At 38.3% G+C, this 17,796-nt stretch overlaps 1 protein-coding gene across 3 annotated transcripts; it reads left to right on the forward strand.

The window, feature by feature from the left end:
- The first annotated feature begins 3,249 nt into the window (after positions 1 to 3,249).
- On the forward strand, positions 3,250 to 17,139 carry LOC113057421 (uncharacterized). 3 transcript variants are annotated; one of them, XM_026224823.1, is made up of 7 exons: positions 3,250 to 3,395; positions 7,873 to 7,938; positions 10,887 to 10,966; positions 11,221 to 11,353; positions 11,687 to 11,980; positions 12,069 to 12,162; positions 12,288 to 17,139. In XM_026224823.1, exons 1-7 carry the CDS (start codon positions 3,299 to 3,301, stop codon positions 16,546 to 16,548), a joined length of 5,025 nt encoding a protein of 1,674 aa, XP_026080608.1. In that variant the 5' UTR covers positions 3,250 to 3,298; the 3' UTR covers positions 16,549 to 17,139. The 3 variants fall into 3 exon arrangements, with proteins under 3 accessions (XP_026080608.1, XP_026080609.1, XP_026080610.1); XM_026224824.1 differs by lacking the exon at positions 10,887 to 10,966 and having other exon boundaries at positions 3,327 to 3,395; positions 11,221 to 11,468; XM_026224825.1 differs by lacking the exons at positions 3,250 to 3,395; positions 7,873 to 7,938 and having other exon boundaries at positions 10,954 to 10,966; positions 11,221 to 11,468.
- Positions 17,140 to 17,796: the final 657 nt, after the last annotated feature.

Genomic DNA, 17,796 nt, shown 5'->3' on the forward strand with positions numbered 1-17,796 from the left:
TTGAGGCGGATTGGACATTGTATGTGTGAGTTATAGCACCATCATTTTTCATGGCGAATCATCGAAATTTGTCAGGCCGCCATGGACACGCCCTATAACGAAACCTCAATTCCTTCGCAATTTACCATGGCAAAGGGCTTAAGATTACACTGACCAAGTTTGGTGTTGATCTGAATAAATCTCTTGGAGGAGTTCGTTAAAGTACAACCCCTGAAAATGGCAAAAACAACACCAATTTTGCAGGGAAAATTCAAAATAACCAACTTCCTGTTGGGATTCGGATTTCGTACCAAGAGACTTTTTTGTAGATGTTGGTGAGTTACATGTGTGTACCAATTTTTGTACATGTACGTGAAACATAGCTCGAGGCACACTCCGTTGAATGTGTATAGGTGGCGCTATCGAGCCATTCTGCCACACCCGGTGGAATATTGGCCTGCAGATCTGTTCAGGTCAGGACTCTTATCATACATGTGAAGTTTGGGGAAGATCGGACATTTTATGCCTGAGTTATAACATCTTTTATTCCCATGGCGAGACATCGAACTTCGTCGCGGTGCCATGAACAAGCCTTATAACGAAAACTCAAGATCTTCACAACTGAACATCGCACAGGCCTTTAGATTAGACTGACCACAAAAAAGACATTGATGTCATAAAATTTCTAGGAGTAGTTCGTCGCAGCGTAAAATATGTCACTTCCTGTTTCCAATAGGTGGCGCTATGACTAAAACTGAATATGGGCATGTCAATCTGTTCAGGACAGGAGTCTCATCAAACATGTGAAGTTTGGGGCAGATTGGACATTGTATGTCTGAGTTATAGCAACTTCATTTTTCATGGCGAATCATCGAAATTCGCCAGGCCGCCACGGACACGCCCTTCAACGAAAACTCAAGATCTTCGCAATTTAACATCGCAAAGGCCTTTAGATTAGGCACACCAAATTTGGTGTTGATTTGAAGAAATCTCTAGGAGGAGTTCGTTAAAATACAACGTATGGAAATGACCAAAATTACACAAAATTTGCTCATAATATTACAAATAACCGACTTCCTGTTGGTTTTAGAATTTTGCTCCAAGAGTCTTTTTTGTAGGTATTGGTGTGTTACATGTGTGTACCAATTTTCATACATGTACGTGAAATGTAGCTCGAGGCGCACACCGCTGAACGTGCATAGGTGGCGCTGTCGAGCCATTTTAACACGCCCACTTCTGAAACCCATATCAGACGTAAATTTTCGCCAGTTCGGAGGCGTGTGCAAAATTTGGTGACTTTTTGAGCATGTTTAGGCCCTCAAAAATGCGATTCATTTTGGAGAAGCGGAATAATAATAATAATAAACGGAGCAATTCCAATAGGGTCCTCACACCATCGGTGCTCGGGCCCTAATAAAAAACGAAGCAGATACAAGAGGGTCCTCGCACCTCGGTGCTCGGGCCCTAATAATTAAAATACATACAGACATTTCAGCCAATGCACTCTCAGTCTGGATGTGTACCTGTAGCAACTCACTAAGGGATTTGAGAGTGCCACCATGATACTGTTAGTAGATTCATCCAGACGTTGCATAAATTTAAACATAAAATGTCTTAAAAGTGCTTTCAGTGGGGTTACTCCTACAGATACAAACATCTGACTAGCACTCCCTCCTCTGGGAACCTTGGGTAAAATTCTCATTGCATCATTGTAGGCAACTTGTAACTTCTGCATGGTAGATTTTTTTGAAGGAAGACCACAGATGGGCTATATAGAGAGGTGTACAGTAAGCTTTGAACAGAGCCACTTTAACTCGAGTAGAACAGTAACTAAACTTACGTGCTATGGTGTTTGCCTGTGCATATAACTTATAACACTGTCTGTATATGTCATCATCATCATTCATATCATCTGCAATACAATGACCAAGGTACTTAATCTTTTTGCAGACCTCAAGACAATTATTGGCTAGCATGAACACAGGAAAATTAAGCAATTTATCCTGTTTCGTTCTGCATATTAAAACAGCACTTTTGCTGGAATTGTATTTTATATCAAATTCCACCCCATATTCAGAGCATATATTAAGAAGCTCCTGCTGCCCAGCACTACTCGGACTAAAAGTAACAAGGTCATCTGCATACATAAGATGATTCACCAGCATGCCACCAATCATACAGCCAGTGCTGCAACCATTAAGTCTCCTTGACAGTTCATCCATATATAAATTAAATAAGACGGGGGACAAGATTCCTCCCTGCCTAACACCATTGGACACTCTAAAGGGGGTGGATATACTACCCCCCCATTTGATATGCATCTGCTGGTGGGCATACCAATAGCCAAGAACCCTCACAATATACCCAGGGACTCCCCTTTGCTTTAGCTTAATAAAAAGCTGTTTGTGATTCACGCGATCAAATGCTTTGGAGGTATCAATAAAACACATGAGAATAGTGGAATTTTTTGAATTATACAAATCCACTATTTCCTTAAAAGAACATAAATACACATGTCTGTGCCATGGTTTGGCTTAAATCCAAACTGAGTATCCAGGGAAGAGATATACCCACTCACTCTATCAAGGAGGATTCTTTCCATTACCTTGGATAAAATACTGGCCAATGCTATCGGTCTATAATTATCCAGGCAGCCAACTTTTCCAGTTTTGTCCTTAATAACTGGGACAAGCAGAATAGATGGCATTGAATCTGGAAGTATGCCATGGATCAACAAACCAGTAAAGTTGATCGCTAAGAGGGAAGCAAGCCTAAGACTGGCATTTTTCAGATGCTCTGCAGTTATTGAATCCATACCACATGCTTTATTGTTAGGTAAATTCCATATGGCACCAAATACCTCATGTGTCAGAATACTTATTGATTCATTACTGATAGCAGAGTCCTCCACGTGTGGATCATGTTTTAAACAATTAAAGAGGGAGCTATAGTGCTGTCTCCATATTTCAACAACATTATCTTCTCCGGAGACTCCTTCAACAGTACAAGGAAGGGAAGATTTACAGTTATTGAGGGATCTCACCTCCTTCCAAAAGTCAGTAATATTGTTGCTCATCATTTTGCTGGCCATAGAGTCAGCCGTCATGGCTTGCTCGGTTCTAGATATAAAACGAACAGCATACTTATATCTGGCATTACTATCTTGAGTTTAATAAATGCATAAAAACAATAATTTCTACACATTGTTTACCGCATACAGCAGGTGGTACTGTCCGACCGCCACTGAAAGAAAAAACGCGCATGCCATGACGTCACTCCGAGCCGCTGCGTGCGCGCTCCCGTGTTGACTCGCAGTAAAATGGCGAGTTGGTGCGCGAAGCGGGTCTGCGCGAATGAGAGGTTCATTATTCGCCGCGACGCAGACAGATGGAGGTCTGAACTCATCCACGGCGTGGGTAAGAGCAAAAAACTAACTTTCTTTGTTCACGCTGGTTTAACAGAAATGCGAGTTCTAATTCCTGCAGCTAGCATGCTAACGCTAACCGTCAGAATCGGATAAACTCCGCTCATCTTCGCCTTTCGTTCATCGAGTAATCCTCGCAGATCAACCCTGCGGTGATCTATCACCTACCTATGCGACACTCGGCCCGTTTCTCGGCAAGATATCGCGATTCATATAACGTTAGAGTTTTGCGTAACGTTAGTGTTTGGTCTGTGCGCGCTCGCGTCCGTTTGAAAGTTGTTGTTTTTTAATGCGCGCTCACGTGTAGTGCAGTACGAGTGTGATTGACAGATCAAAGTCATGACTGATAAGGAGCAGGGGCCTGTTTTAATAAAACAAAAAACAAGATTACCAAATAAGCAAGGCTTATTTCTTTGAGTTTGACTTATTGTCAGCAGATTTGGTTCAAAATTAGTCAGACTTATTGAAAAAAGCCGGACTTATTTGGTAAACTGTTTTATCAAACGGCGCTTGTACATCCAAGATGATATCATCGCGCTAATCAGGATCTGGCTAATTTGGGTCTTTGAACGCAACTGCTGTTTATTATTAGTATGACTGGATTTAGTAATGTGAGATAACTGCGCGTTCATGGGTCGGTTTAATAGGGGTTATGTATCGATACGCGAAACCACGACCAGCAGTACAGCGATTGGCTGGCAGCAAGATGGCAACGTAATGACGTAATATATATATATAAAAAAAAAACATCCGACGAAAAAATTGACAAATTTCTGGACTTTTAATAAGGAAACGGCCAAGTGAACAAACCTACATGTTATAATAGATAAATAAAATGTGCTCTATTTTATTTTAATTCTTACATGATTCCCAATTACTTAGATGAGCGGTTTATAATATTTGTGCAATATAATATAAGTCTTTACATTTTTATTTCTATGTAGTAATTAGCTATTCATTAATTTTTTTTAAATATTTGATTTTATATTATTATTATTATTATTATTATTTTATATTATTGCTCTTTTTGTTGTTTTTGATTGCTCCCACTGTCCTCATTTGTAAGTCGCTTTGGAAAAAAGCGTCTGTTAAATTAATAAATGTAAACATGTGATCATGTTATCTGCTTCTCCTGCTCCATCAAGACACTCTTATAATATCTGTCTTCACTCAAATGAATGCACAACTCTACAATATCTGTATAGACTCAATACAATTAAGAAGTGATAATTTTATGACACATAATTATTTCAGTGAGTAAAACTGGCTGTATATAGTAGGCTGTTATGGACTACACGGCATTATCATATTATCTTTAAATACATTTTTAGATGTCCCTGGATCAGTAGGATACTCTTGTAATGTAACAGTGGACATATTTTGGGAATTAGTTCTGGTTTAAAGATGATAAACCCTTGAGCTTTTATTTTGGTGAAAGAATCCAGCTTCTGTGAAAACAGTATTACAAACATCTACTAATCAAATAAAATACTGTAAAATTGTACAAAATATGGCTTTCGCATTCCCAAACGTGTTAAACTCCTAGCACATTTAACTGTGAATGGAGCCGCTCTTGAGACTTGAGGCTCTTGAGGCTCTTGGAGCTCCGTGGGCTCTGCTTCAGTCCAGTTTGTGCACATTTCTGTTTATCTTAGTTTTTTACGCCAAAGCCACTGTCTGTTTAAATCACAGACTAGCCCCTCAGGCACTGCAGGGTTGTGTTATTGAAATACCCGCTCAAAGAGTCGCACTATAACTACGTCATCCCTGCGACACATCCGTGATGGCATAGGGTTCTGGCTTTTGTTCACACAGGGTGCCTACCGGGACTGAACCCTGCAACATTACTAGGTCCCCAACCTGGGATTGGTCCCGGGACGTGTTTGTGTTCTCAAAGAAGGCGCGCTGGCGATCTTCCGGGACCAGCATGCAGCATGAAAGGGGTTAAAGATGCTTCGGTTATGCTTTAAAGGAATAGTTCACCCCAAAAATTCTGTCATTTAGTCGCCTTCATGTCGTTCCAAACCCATAACCTTCGTTCTTCACCTTTTTTATTTATTCTTCATCTTCAGAACACAAATTAAGATATTTTTGCTGAAATCCGAGAGCTCTGTCACTCTCTATAGACCACAAGGATCCTTACACAATCAGTGCTCAGAAACATATGAAGTACATCTGTAAAACAGTCCATGTGACCTCAGGGGTTCAACCATGATTTTTCACCTTTCTCACCAAGTTTTTCTTTTAAGTATGAGCCTTAAGGAGTAATTTCACCTTACTTTAGGGAATTACTTTAGGGTGTTGCATATAATCAGGAATTTTTCCGGCAGGGGCCAGTAGTTACTTTGGGGTAGCACAAAAAACATAATTTTGCAAACAAACACGGCACTTATCCAACCTTAAAATACTTTATATTATTGTATGTGCTCAAATCACAGTGATGTATAATGTACAATAGCTAGCCTACAATGGCATTTTTTTATTAAAGTTTACAAAAATCCTGAACGTCATAATCTTACTCACCCTCAAGTTATTTAATAAAATAAAACTTAGGAAATTCACTTTGAAAACAGAACACATTTCACTGACTGACTGACATAAATACAAATCAAAACATAAGCAAAACAGATCAACATTAACATGTTTGAAAAACAGCAAAAATGTTAGGATTATTATTGAGATGTTTTTGTTGTAGGTACCTAATGTTATCTTGACTGTATCTAGAACTCTGCGTCATGCGCGTGACGACGCAAATATGATGAGACCGAAGATTGTTTTGAGTCGATCTTTTAAAAGAATCATTTATTTTATTTAACGAAACCAGTGTTTCACAAACTGGATAAATCTGAGCTGCAGGGCTCGCAAACACGTTAGCCCCACGTCCTGGGGATATTGTTTTTTTCCAATCTGATGGGCTATCGTGAATAGTGATGTAAAATTCCTAACTTGATTCACGTTGTTCACTCGCTTGAAGGGTGAAACAGATCGTAGTTCATCATTTACACTTGTTTCTCAATCTTGCTGATTCAAGGGTTTTAAACAATTTGTGTGCATTCGGGGCTTGTGCGCACTCATTCAAAGCACGCAGTGGCTTTGGTTGCAATACTCTTATCGCATATGTTGCACTTTGCTGAATCGGCATTCACTTTTATAAAGTGTAGCCACACTTTAGACCTCTTTGGCATTGTAAAACGGAAACGTTTTGAGAAAAAACAACTCCACTTGTGTTGTGTGACTGTGAGTATCTTCAGAAATCCTCCCCTACAAGCTCACACAGACACAGCCGCTTGGCAAAAAAAAAAAAGACCGCTTGGCTCTTGGAACCGAAATTTAGCCCCGAAAGATAAATAATTTTTCGGTACTCATAGTATCAAAGTTTTTCATTCGATACCATAAAGGCATCGAAGGTCGGTACCCAGCCCTATGCATGACTTTTTATTCGTAACCAAAACAGTGTAAACATTTTAGCGCTAAACTCCCTTTCAGAGTGTGTTTCATTCATACTCAAAGCAAGGGGGCGCTCTCACGCTGAAAGTCCAAATGAATTCATAGAAGTAGTGTTTCTTATAAGCTGAATGAAGAGCAGAAACATAAACGCAATAGACTCACAATTAAAACAATATATTTATGTGCGTTTTTCAAGTCAACTCCAGGTAACGTAGGAAAATTCAAGAATGAATGAATATTATGGAATATAGATTTCCTCTCAAGTGTGATCCACTGACGGTTGAGCTAATTATGAGCAGTATGTAAGTTGATCATTGCTTATATGTGAATAAATGCGTAAATTAAAATCTGTGTAACATATAAAGTGGGCAATATTTATGTTATCCTTAGGAAAATGACAGTTAAGGGGCTTTATGTAGCACTTACTGGGTTTTAAGGGATACTTGAGAGAAATTCTAAGGGTTTATGACGTTTGTTGTACTCTATTATCAATTAAAATAGTTATGCTTTATTAGTCCTTGTCTTTGGTGCAGTGTGATTGCACATTTAAACATCAGTAATGTAAGTTGTTAACATACTCTTAATAGTTAGGTTTAGTTTTGCTTGTGTTTAGTTGCAGTCTGTGCATCAGTTGTGGATTGGATGTTCTGATATTTGTAATCGGTGTTTGCAAACTTGCAGTCAATTGCGAAGGGTCAGTTTATTTCTGCTGTAATTACTACTGTTATGAATTAAATTATTGGAGTTACTCAGTGTAAGTCACCAGAGAGAAGCAGGTCATTTCACCAGAAAATCCAGTTGTTGCATTGATAGTTACGAGCTCAGAAAGAATTAAACATGCATTACTTACATTTAATGGCATTTAATTTGTGATCTCCTTCTTTCACTCTCACTTCAAATAATTAATTACTGTGCGATTGTTTTTATTGGTCTGTTGTTGTTCTTGATCATTATTAAACTTGTTTTACTGTGTCTCAGTCTGTCAGACTACTTAAAACACATCTCTCTTCTTCTCTGAATAGGTCTTGACAATATCTTGGAAGTGTTTCTTGAAACACAAGTGGTGGAGGATCTCAGGCTTTTAAAAGGTATGTTTCTGTGTGTGATGGAACATAAGTTCAGAAATTAGAAATTCAGAAATACTTCATCATTTGCATGTTATGCTTTAATATTAAATTGTGAACCACATTCATCTAGCTTCTGCATGCCTCCATTATCAAACACATTTTACTGTATTGCACTGGATTTGCTATCACCAGACAAAGGTTTTATCCAGAGAGTTTCTGTCTGCTGGCCACATTTTCTGGCCAATGTAAATGGACCGTTCTTATGTGTTTAATAGACACGTGCTGGTATTCGGTAATGGGATATATCCTGATAATGAATATACACATGCATTATTCTGAATTCTGAATGCATTTTAGGAATACTTGTGTGCTCTCTGCTGTAAGGTTCATACAGTCATGTAAAACCTGGAAAAGTCATGGAATTTTAAAAGGGCAAGTTCCAGGCCTGGAAAAGTAAAAAAAAAAAGTAAAAATAAAATATATTTCATGAAACTGTTACAGACTTTTCATTAAGACCCTAAAGAATCATATAAACTTGTGGAACATGGGAATCCAATGACCCCTTTAATATTTAGACTTAATAGGTTACTCATTTCAAACTGTTTACATTTTAATCTGGACTACATCTCTCCATCGAGTCATTTTATCCCCTAAGCATGTGTTATTAGATTGTGCTGTTTTTATTTTTTTTTATTCAGTTTATTCTTTTGAAGAGTTGTTTTTTTTAAAGAAGTTTAGCCAAGTTTGGAGTTTTTAGCAAAAATAAATTCTAAAACCATGATATAATTCAGCCATAATATTTCTCACCATGAAAATAACCACAGAAAGCTGGAATGGCATTGAACACAAACAAACAAACAAACAACATAATCTGGACTACAACATGTCCTTGATATTGTTTTAAAGTTTTTTGATTCTTTATTTGTTCAGTAACACTTCATTAGTTAACATTAGTTAATTCATTAGTTGATATAAACTGCCGAAGAAAAATTATTCTGAACATTCAATAATCTAAGATACTTTTATTTCATAAAATGCTGTTAAAATCAAAAGTTCCAACTGTGTTAATTAATGAGCTATCATGAACTAAGACTTAAATCTTATGTTTTTATTTTTATCAGATACTGTATTTAAGGATGTTTAATTATTTAAATGCAAGCTATTTCTATTTACATTTATCTTTTATTCAAATGAAAATTAAACAAACATTTTTTTGGCGAACAAAGGGGATTTACTGTTGAAATGAATAGATGGAAGAAATAGTGTTTGATTATGATTCCATATAAAGTTTTAATAATTTTAGTAGTGGTAGTTATTGCGATTAATTGTCTACTTTATGGCTTTGGCCATTATCACAATTAATAAATAAATTAATTGTTGGTGGAACTAATGGTCACTATTTTTTTTAAACCCTTTGTTAAACATAATCAACTAAATACTCCCTTCCTCATTACAGATTACAGTAAATTCAGTTTTTATAACTGGTTTCCGTCTGCGTTTAACACTTTGCGCAAATCAAACGATCTCAGAAATTAGCAAACCAAATTCATCTGACAAGCCACTCGTTTTCTAATGGGCAAAACCATGTCTTAAGTTTTCCATCATTTGGACAGGCAACAAATGTTGTTGTAAAATCATTGCAGTCACTCTTCGAACATTAATTTCCAACTGATGAAAAAATCTGCCAATCGGAATCCATCAAACTTTAAAGATCATTTAAAGTGCCAGAAATTAAAATACTTTTGAATGCAACTGCAATCAGATTACCATACATTTGAATTCCAATTGAATGCTGTTACACACATCTTGTATTATAGACACTTAACTCTTAATCCGCATGTCACTGCAACGATATGTGAATGTTTTCATCTTAGTGAGTTTTAGAAATGTTGAAACATCTTGTGATAAACTGCGTCTGACAGTAACCCTCAACTCAGTCACACAGACAGTTTTATTTGGATAAGGGGAAGCCCCACAGCCGTATTTAAATGTGGAACGGAGTCTGATGGATGATAAGATGGTCGATGAACGACAGGTGAATATTTGGATGTCCTTCCTAATGCACTGTATTACCACAACCATTTGCCCGTCACAGACTGCGTGACTTCACCTGTAGGTTGTTTTTTCTTTGACCTAATAACATTTTTGTTGTAAATACTTAATTTCCAGTGATATCGTCCACTCAATTGCACAGACACTATTTAAACTGAACTGAGCTGGATGATGACATCACTGAATTCAATGATGAACTCACTTTAACTGAAAATATTGTCTGTTTTGCATTATTGACACACTTGTAAAAGCCTTTTCACACTGTACGCAAACATCAGCCTGGATGTTTGATGTCAATTTGACTAAAAAGCAGATCCCCAATGGGGCTATTCACACCAGGCACGGAAAAGCAAGTGTTTTTTTTTTTGTTTTTTGTTTTTTTGTTTTGTTGTTACTCCACAATGAAATGGGTCGTCCAATGAGATTTGAGCTTTCAATCTTTTTAAAACCATATCAAAATTATTTGGTTTACCTCAGAATCACTTTATTTTAGTTTTCTTAAGAGGTGGTGGGGAGAAGTTAGAGATTTTTAATTCTAACGGAGGGCGATCTGTATAGGTGTGAATAATAAAGTTGGAGCATCGTGAAAAAAGCAAAACCATGACAGAGGTACAGACTCAAACCTCTTCCAGAATTCTTCACCTGAATTTTCCACCTTACATGATTAAAACGGTATGCAAAGTATCATTAAAAAAACGTTCTGAAATAAAGTGCAATTATATTCATGTGCAATGGTCCAAAGATACAACCAAAACAAAATCACCCTTGAGCTGGTGGTGGCACTGTTTCCATTTTACTTTGACAGTCACGCTAGCCAAAACAGCTAGTTAGACTGTGAAACTCGTAGTGTTTTTTTCTCTCCAAGTTCCCTTTCTTGCACACACAGTTGAATTTTGCCTCTTCTCTTGGATCCACAGATTGTAAGCCTGCAAGTGTGTCAAATTCGTCATTTGATGAAAATTGTCTTTTCTGCTGCTTAAGACGGGAAAAAGTGAAGGTAGTTTTTTTTTTTTTCATTTACACTTTCCCCCCATTTTCTGATATGTCAAGACACCTCGGAAGAACCGTTTTTATCTTTTTTTTTTCTATTTGACCTTACGCTATCGGTTTTTCCTGTACTAGCTAAACTATTTAAGTCATGTGGATACAGTGCTTTCAGTGATAGCATTTTCAGATGAATTAAGTTGTAAGTGTCTCTCTTAAGTATTTAAAAACACACCTCCACCCTTCATTCTCTTTGTATTTTCCCAGGAACATGTAGTTGCACTCAACAAACAAATTGTGGAAAGTGGAGGAAAACCTTTACTAGGTAAAGATCCCTCTAATATCAGCAGACTTGAGTGGCAGTCAGAGGAATTCCTGAATGCAGTGTTACACCGGAAAGGTGAGCAAACCAACACATAGTCAGTCATTCGTGTGGAAATGATTGGCCAGACACGGTGTTGTTATAGTGATGGAAATGACTGCAACTTTTGCTGTAGTAACAGATACTGTCCAGAGTAAGTATATCGATTATTCTCTCACAAGTTTTAATTCGCATTTAGCAGAGCTATAATAAAGTTTTATTTACCCCAAGCCTGAAATTTCCTTTCTAGTCTGTTCTTATTAAAGTGTCCTATTTCCTGGACATTCAAATGAAGTCCTTGTCAACTGTGATGTTTATTTTATTATATGGTTTACTTTATTTTAATAAAATTTCTAATTGAATTGTCGACAGAATACACGCCAAGAATTCCCGATCCACACATCCCTGTGGTGGCTTGTGGCTTCTTGCAGAAGATGATTAATGAGTTGGCTTCATGTTATACCTCAAGAAACAACTGCTCTCAGGACTTCCTTCAGAACAATGGAAAAAAGGACCAAAGCCTTCTGAAAACTAGCTGTATCACTTCATCCACTGCTGTCAAAATAGACTCTGTTGCTTCTGTTCAGAAAAAGCTCATCATGGTGGACCAAGATGCACCGCTGGACCTTTCTCTGAGAAAGATCAAAGTGGAGGACATTGAGCAAGGTGCAGTATAGACCTATAAAAATGTAAAGAGCTTCTAGTTAAAAGGAAATTGGTTTTTCTTGGTTATGAATGACTTGTGTCTCTTTAGATGAAGTTCTTGATCTTTCGACTAAGAATTTGAACAAAGGCCATACATCTTTAAGGAATACTCCTGTCAGCCCAGCTACGCATTTGGTCAAAAGGTAGATCAGGATATATACTGTTTCTTCTTACCAGGTTTATATTATTTGTTTATCACATACATTTAAGTGTTATATAGTTGAGAATGTGTCTCTTATATAATTTTTTATTTTGTCTGGTCTTTCAGGGACTCCATCGACCTGAGTCTTGCTCAAGTAAAAGATCTACAGTCTGTGAACACTTTGGAACAGTTCATGTCAAAGCTGTGTTTGCACCACCAGCGCCAAATAGTAGATGCATTAGACTTCTTACAAAGCGAAGTCAAGACTGTGTCTGCTTCCAACCATTGCAAAGCACCCACTCCAGATTTGTCTGAGAAGCAAGCATCAACCAGCTGCAGTTATGCATCATTTGAAACCAGCTCTGAGACTCAGCAGTCGGAGAGAACGTGCTCTGTGGATGCTGCTGCAAGCATTACTAAGACTCAAGAGGCATCTGTTGTCACAAACAGTCAAAAGCCTACTGCAGAGGTGTTAAAGGCTGATGTTTCCAGTATTGCACGGGTAATGACTGAAAAGCAAGTAGACCTTGGCAAAATGGAAGTTTTGTCATCATCTTGTGGAACAGGTTTCGAGTGTGGAAATGCAAGTTCTGCAACAAAATTGTTTGTCATGACAAAGACTACTACTGATAATCTGGGTGCAAAAAAAGTGTTATGTTCAAGCATTAAGCAAATTCCAAGTAGCAATTCTGTAAAGAAGTGTCTATGCAGTGCGGAGCAATGCTTGCCAACTTGTACTGCGGTGTCTGATCATGCAGATTCGTTGAAATGCACACAGAAGTGCTTTGCACATAATGAAGGTGCTGTTGTTAAACCCTCCACAATTCAGAAGACCTCAAATGTTGTTGTACCAATTTCTCCAAGAACAGCCAGGAAAAGCAGAAAAGGTTCTTGCCTTATACAAAGGAATGGTTCTTTAAGTTGTCTCGTAAATGATCCGGATAGCCATTGTGACCTAGTTTATATTAGAAAGTCAATTACAGAATGTCAGCCTCAATCTCATAATCGACTGCATCCACGACAGAATGCCCGAAAGAGCACAAGGGGGCACAGATATGTGGAGGAGTACTTGGAACTAAAAACAGTCCGTACCTTAGCTGGTAAATCGATAGGCAATTCTAGTGGTAATTGTCCAACTCGTATGCCAGATGTGCACACCTCAGTGACTCTGAAGCAGGTCCTTTCTAAGTCTGGCAGTGTACCTCTAGTAAACACACCTTTTGCAGGGGATTGCATGAAAAATGTTATTCCAAAATTACCATCGGAGGATGTAGTGGAGAATGAAATGCCAGGAGATGTCGTACAAGTAACAAATCTGGGTTTGATGGTTGAAACCAGTCAAACGGGTAAGATTAAAAGTAATGGCCAAAAATTCAATGAACTGTCAGGTAATCAGAGTGAATTAACCATGCAACCAGATTTGATCTCAGAGAAACACATGGACCCGGTAGAAGAAAGCAGAGAAACAACCGAACTCACTGTACAGAAAGACACATCTGACTTCCAAATTGGGTCTGTGCCAGAAGAAGTGGTATGTGGTACAGAAAGAAAGGGTGAGTGTGAGGATAAATCATTGGAGCCATCACTGATCAATGTGTCCCCTGACATGGTTAAAGAGTTCTGGACTGATGAAGCTGACATAGAACCGAGAAACAAAAGGGAAATAAAAAAAAACATGGAAGTAGAGACAGCAGCAGATGTACAGGAACAAGGCGAGGCATCAGAAATAAAGGCAAACACTGAGGAGGATAGAGGTTCTCAGGAACAAGTTATACATGACAAAGCAAACTCTTCCGAACTACCAGTGAGGAATCAAGGGGACTCAGCGGTGTCCAGCCTGACTGAAGTCTCTGCTGTACCACTTATAAAATGTAAAGAAAAGGAAGAGGATCTGCATACTTTAAAAGTTTTGAATGCAAAACATGCAGCGCCCTCAGACAGATGCTTGCGTAGTAGAAGTAAAGGCAGTGTTGACGTAACGAAAGACTCGAATTGTGGTGCTACTGAACTTGTTGATCATGCCAATAATAAAAGCCCAAAGGCTCATTCTACTGAAACAAATGTGCACACTGGGCAGGAGTCTGATTTGAAAGCTGTAGAGATTCTTGAAACGGCACCGGAGGTCCCTGATGCACCTTGTAATAGTCTGGTTGTGGATCATGTGGTCAAATCAAGGCCAAAATCAAGAACCGCAGCCGCTGTTGGGAGAGATGAGCATCAAAGTCCAGGCATCAAAGTGAATAATGATTTCCCAAATGTTTTGTCACCTGAGGTTCTTCCAGAGACTGTAAGCATCACTTCCACCCCAGAGAGTGGAAAGCACGACAAACTGAACAATCAAGCCTCTGAAAGCATTGAAAAAATGCCACTTAGAAACAAAAGTAGTCCCATTGAGCTGTCTGTCAGTGGACCCTGTTCACCTGTCAAGAAGTCCCCACCAAGCTCTGAAAATATGATTTTGAGGAGCAGAAATAACACTGAAGAGCCTTTAAGTAGCAAGTCAATCAGTCCAACAGAACGCCATTCGGAGAAGCAAGGACAGACACCTTTAAGAAAAAGCAGCTCTCTTAGTGAGCAGGCAGCTAACCGAGAGTCGTGTACATCTTCCGAGACCGTAACACATATGCCTCTACGAAGCAGGACTGTTAACTCAATTAAACCGACTGTTACTAAAGACTCTCCTGTTAAAAGTTTCATCAGTGAACCGCCTGGCAGTTCAACCTCCAGTACTACCTGTAGAAAAACCGAGGCCAATGGGCACATGCCCTTAAGAAGCAGTGCCAGTTTAATTCCAGAACAACCCCGTAACAATACATCTACTGTCATAGATGGATCAGAAAGCCCTGGACGCATGTCGTTGAGAAGAGGGAATGTAGCTAATACTGAAAATACCTGTGGCTCAACAACAACCCCTAGTAAACATTCTCTGAGACAACAAAAGGTTTCAGCATCCTCGAGTGGGGAAGCTGAAGAGAGCCCCTTGAGTTCAAAACTTAAAATCCAAAAGCAGAAGCATGTGGTGTCCCAAATAAGAGGCTCACTGAAATTGCCGGATGAATCCATCCGTCTTCAGACAACCGAACCTGTTGTCTGCAGTCCCCCAAAATTTTTGGAGGCACTAAGGGGGGAAGAACACCAGCAGTTGATTTCAAGCTTAAATTCAAAGTTTGATAAAATGCACAAAAGTTGGGTTCCAATGGACAAGGAGGGTCAGCCTGCACCAAAACCCAAAAGCAAGGCAGATAGGCTCAAAGAAATCTGGAAAAGCAAACGAAGAGTACGAAAGTCAAGGCCATTGGAACAACAAAAGTTATCCCCTGTGCAAATGCTATTCATGAAGCCCTTTGACTTGTCCAGTATCTGCAGGTGGTTCCTGCAATCAACTGAAACCAAATCGCTTGTAATCGTTAAGAAGATCAACACTAGACTTCCTTCTGAAACACAGTTGTGCTTTCACTCTTCGGCAGCAGGAGCGGGTTCCTCTCATGGGATATTTCCAAGCCTCCAGGCCGAACGGTTGAAGAAGCACCTGAAAAAGTTTGCTATTGCATCACCAGTGAAGAACAACCCCAAGAATCAAAGGCTGCTTGCCAAAGCTTTAGGTCAGGGTATTTCTGTGATGAGGAGCAAAGTAAAGCACGAACAGACAACTGCCACACGAATCTGTACAAAGGCACAGAGTCTTGCTGGAGTGACACCGGCACAGACTCCCGAGAGCCTGGCCTCGACCGCAGTCGGTGCGAAAAATCCAGCCAGTGCTAGAATACTTCGGAAATATTCCAACATGCGTGAGAAGCTTCAGGTTCAGCAAAACAAGAAATGCAAAGAGAAAACTTTCAAAGGTGCTCGTTTAAAGGCATCAATAACTCCAAAGAAAGCCAACCAACAAAAACTGCCGACATGTAAAGGGTCAAAGTCTGTGGTTGTTCAGAGGATCTCATCTCTGACCAAGAAGGCAAAAACAAACTCTGCCCTCAAACAACGAGCTTTGAAAGGGAACCAGTGTCATAAAAACGGTGCTTCTCCAAAGAGGTCGCAGGCAGTTACAAGAATGGAGAAACCCATCAGTGAAAATGCCTCAAAAAACACCTCGAGTAAAAAACAGACACTGATAAAAACTGGAACTGATAAGGCACAGCAAACAAAAGCAAGTCTGATTAAAGTTGACACAAAGAAACCAGAGTTTCAGAAAGGCCCTAATAATTTAGAATCACAATCTTTGGATGTGGACGTTAAACCTCTGATGTTGGAAGACCAAGTGTTAACAAGATCACAAAGAAAGATGGAAGGCACCCCTTCACAGACTGCCTCTCCCAAATCCTCCACAAAGCGAGGCTTGGAACCACTGGTCACTCCCACAAAACGTACTCGGACCTCAAAACCATGAACAATGTGTACAGGTGTACTAGAAACTCATGTAGAAATATTTCATAAAAACAAGGGGTGCTGATGCTTTTCAGAAGATTATTTTTGAAGCTATTTTTTTTTAAGCTCAGCAGTACATTTTCAGAACTTTGGATTTATTGACATCTGAGAAAAATGTATCTTAGTTTAGGCAAAGACATTTCCCAGAGTTCATTCTTTTAAGTGTCAAACATTTTCCAATTATGCTTAAAGAAACCTATTTGTTTGTTATGAAGAAAAAAAAAATATATATATATATATATCTTCATGATAGAGTCGTTAATGTAAAAAGAAGTCAAGAAATAAAGGTTCTGATTCCTATTAATGGGGTTTTTTAAATATGGGTTATAAATAACCCAATAACTTACTTGCTTTGTTTGACCGTTACATTGTATATCTTATTACTACAACAGCTTGGACTATTGACCCAGATATTATTTAAGGAATAATCCACAATTCTAAAACGATGATTTTAGCTAATTAAAGTGGCTTTGTAACCTGAATGTGCCTTTTTCTTATCTGTATGAGGTGATTGAGGTTGCCTCAATAAAGCCTCATTGTTTTTGCACATAGATGAGAAATTTGTATCAAACTTCTTCATAAGATCACCACTTTTCCCCTTTTACTCTTAATTCAATTCCATTTTGTCTTTTACAGCACTGATGTTTGTTGTAGTTCATATTCTCAGTCTACCATTATAAGGTAGTACCATTCTACCTTTTAGAAGGTGACATACATGGGAACATACTCTGTCCACACGTTTCTATCGCTTTTATTTAGAATTATTTTATGGTCTCGAATATTCATAAACCGCTATATTCATGATGCAGTTTTATAATGAAAACTATGCAAGATTTTAGGTTTTCCAAAACTGGATTTATTGGCTGGAAAATGTTTAAATTCATTAAGGGTTTGGCTAGCTGGAGATAACCTTAAAAAGTTAAATGTATGTCTGTTTTTTTTTTTTTTTTTGGCTTACACTGCTTCATAATTGCATTTTTTTTGTAATATATAAAATTATATATTTTAATGTTATGTTTTTTACTTTGAAGAATTCTGAAATGTATTCTTCAATCACCATCACCAGGACTGAAGACCCCAATTATATGGTTTGAGCTGTGCAAGTAGGAAATATAAAAAAGTGAATTAACTTGGTTTGAGTTGTATGCGTTTTGTCAGTTGATGCATTTTCAAATTTTAGGGAATTTTTTTTTTTTTTTTAATTCAGAAA

This window comes from Carassius auratus, chromosome 38 (assembly GCF_003368295.1).
Source record: "Carassius auratus strain Wakin chromosome 38, ASM336829v1, whole genome shotgun sequence".
Taxonomy (NCBI): Eukaryota; Metazoa; Chordata; class Actinopteri; order Cypriniformes; family Cyprinidae; genus Carassius; species Carassius auratus.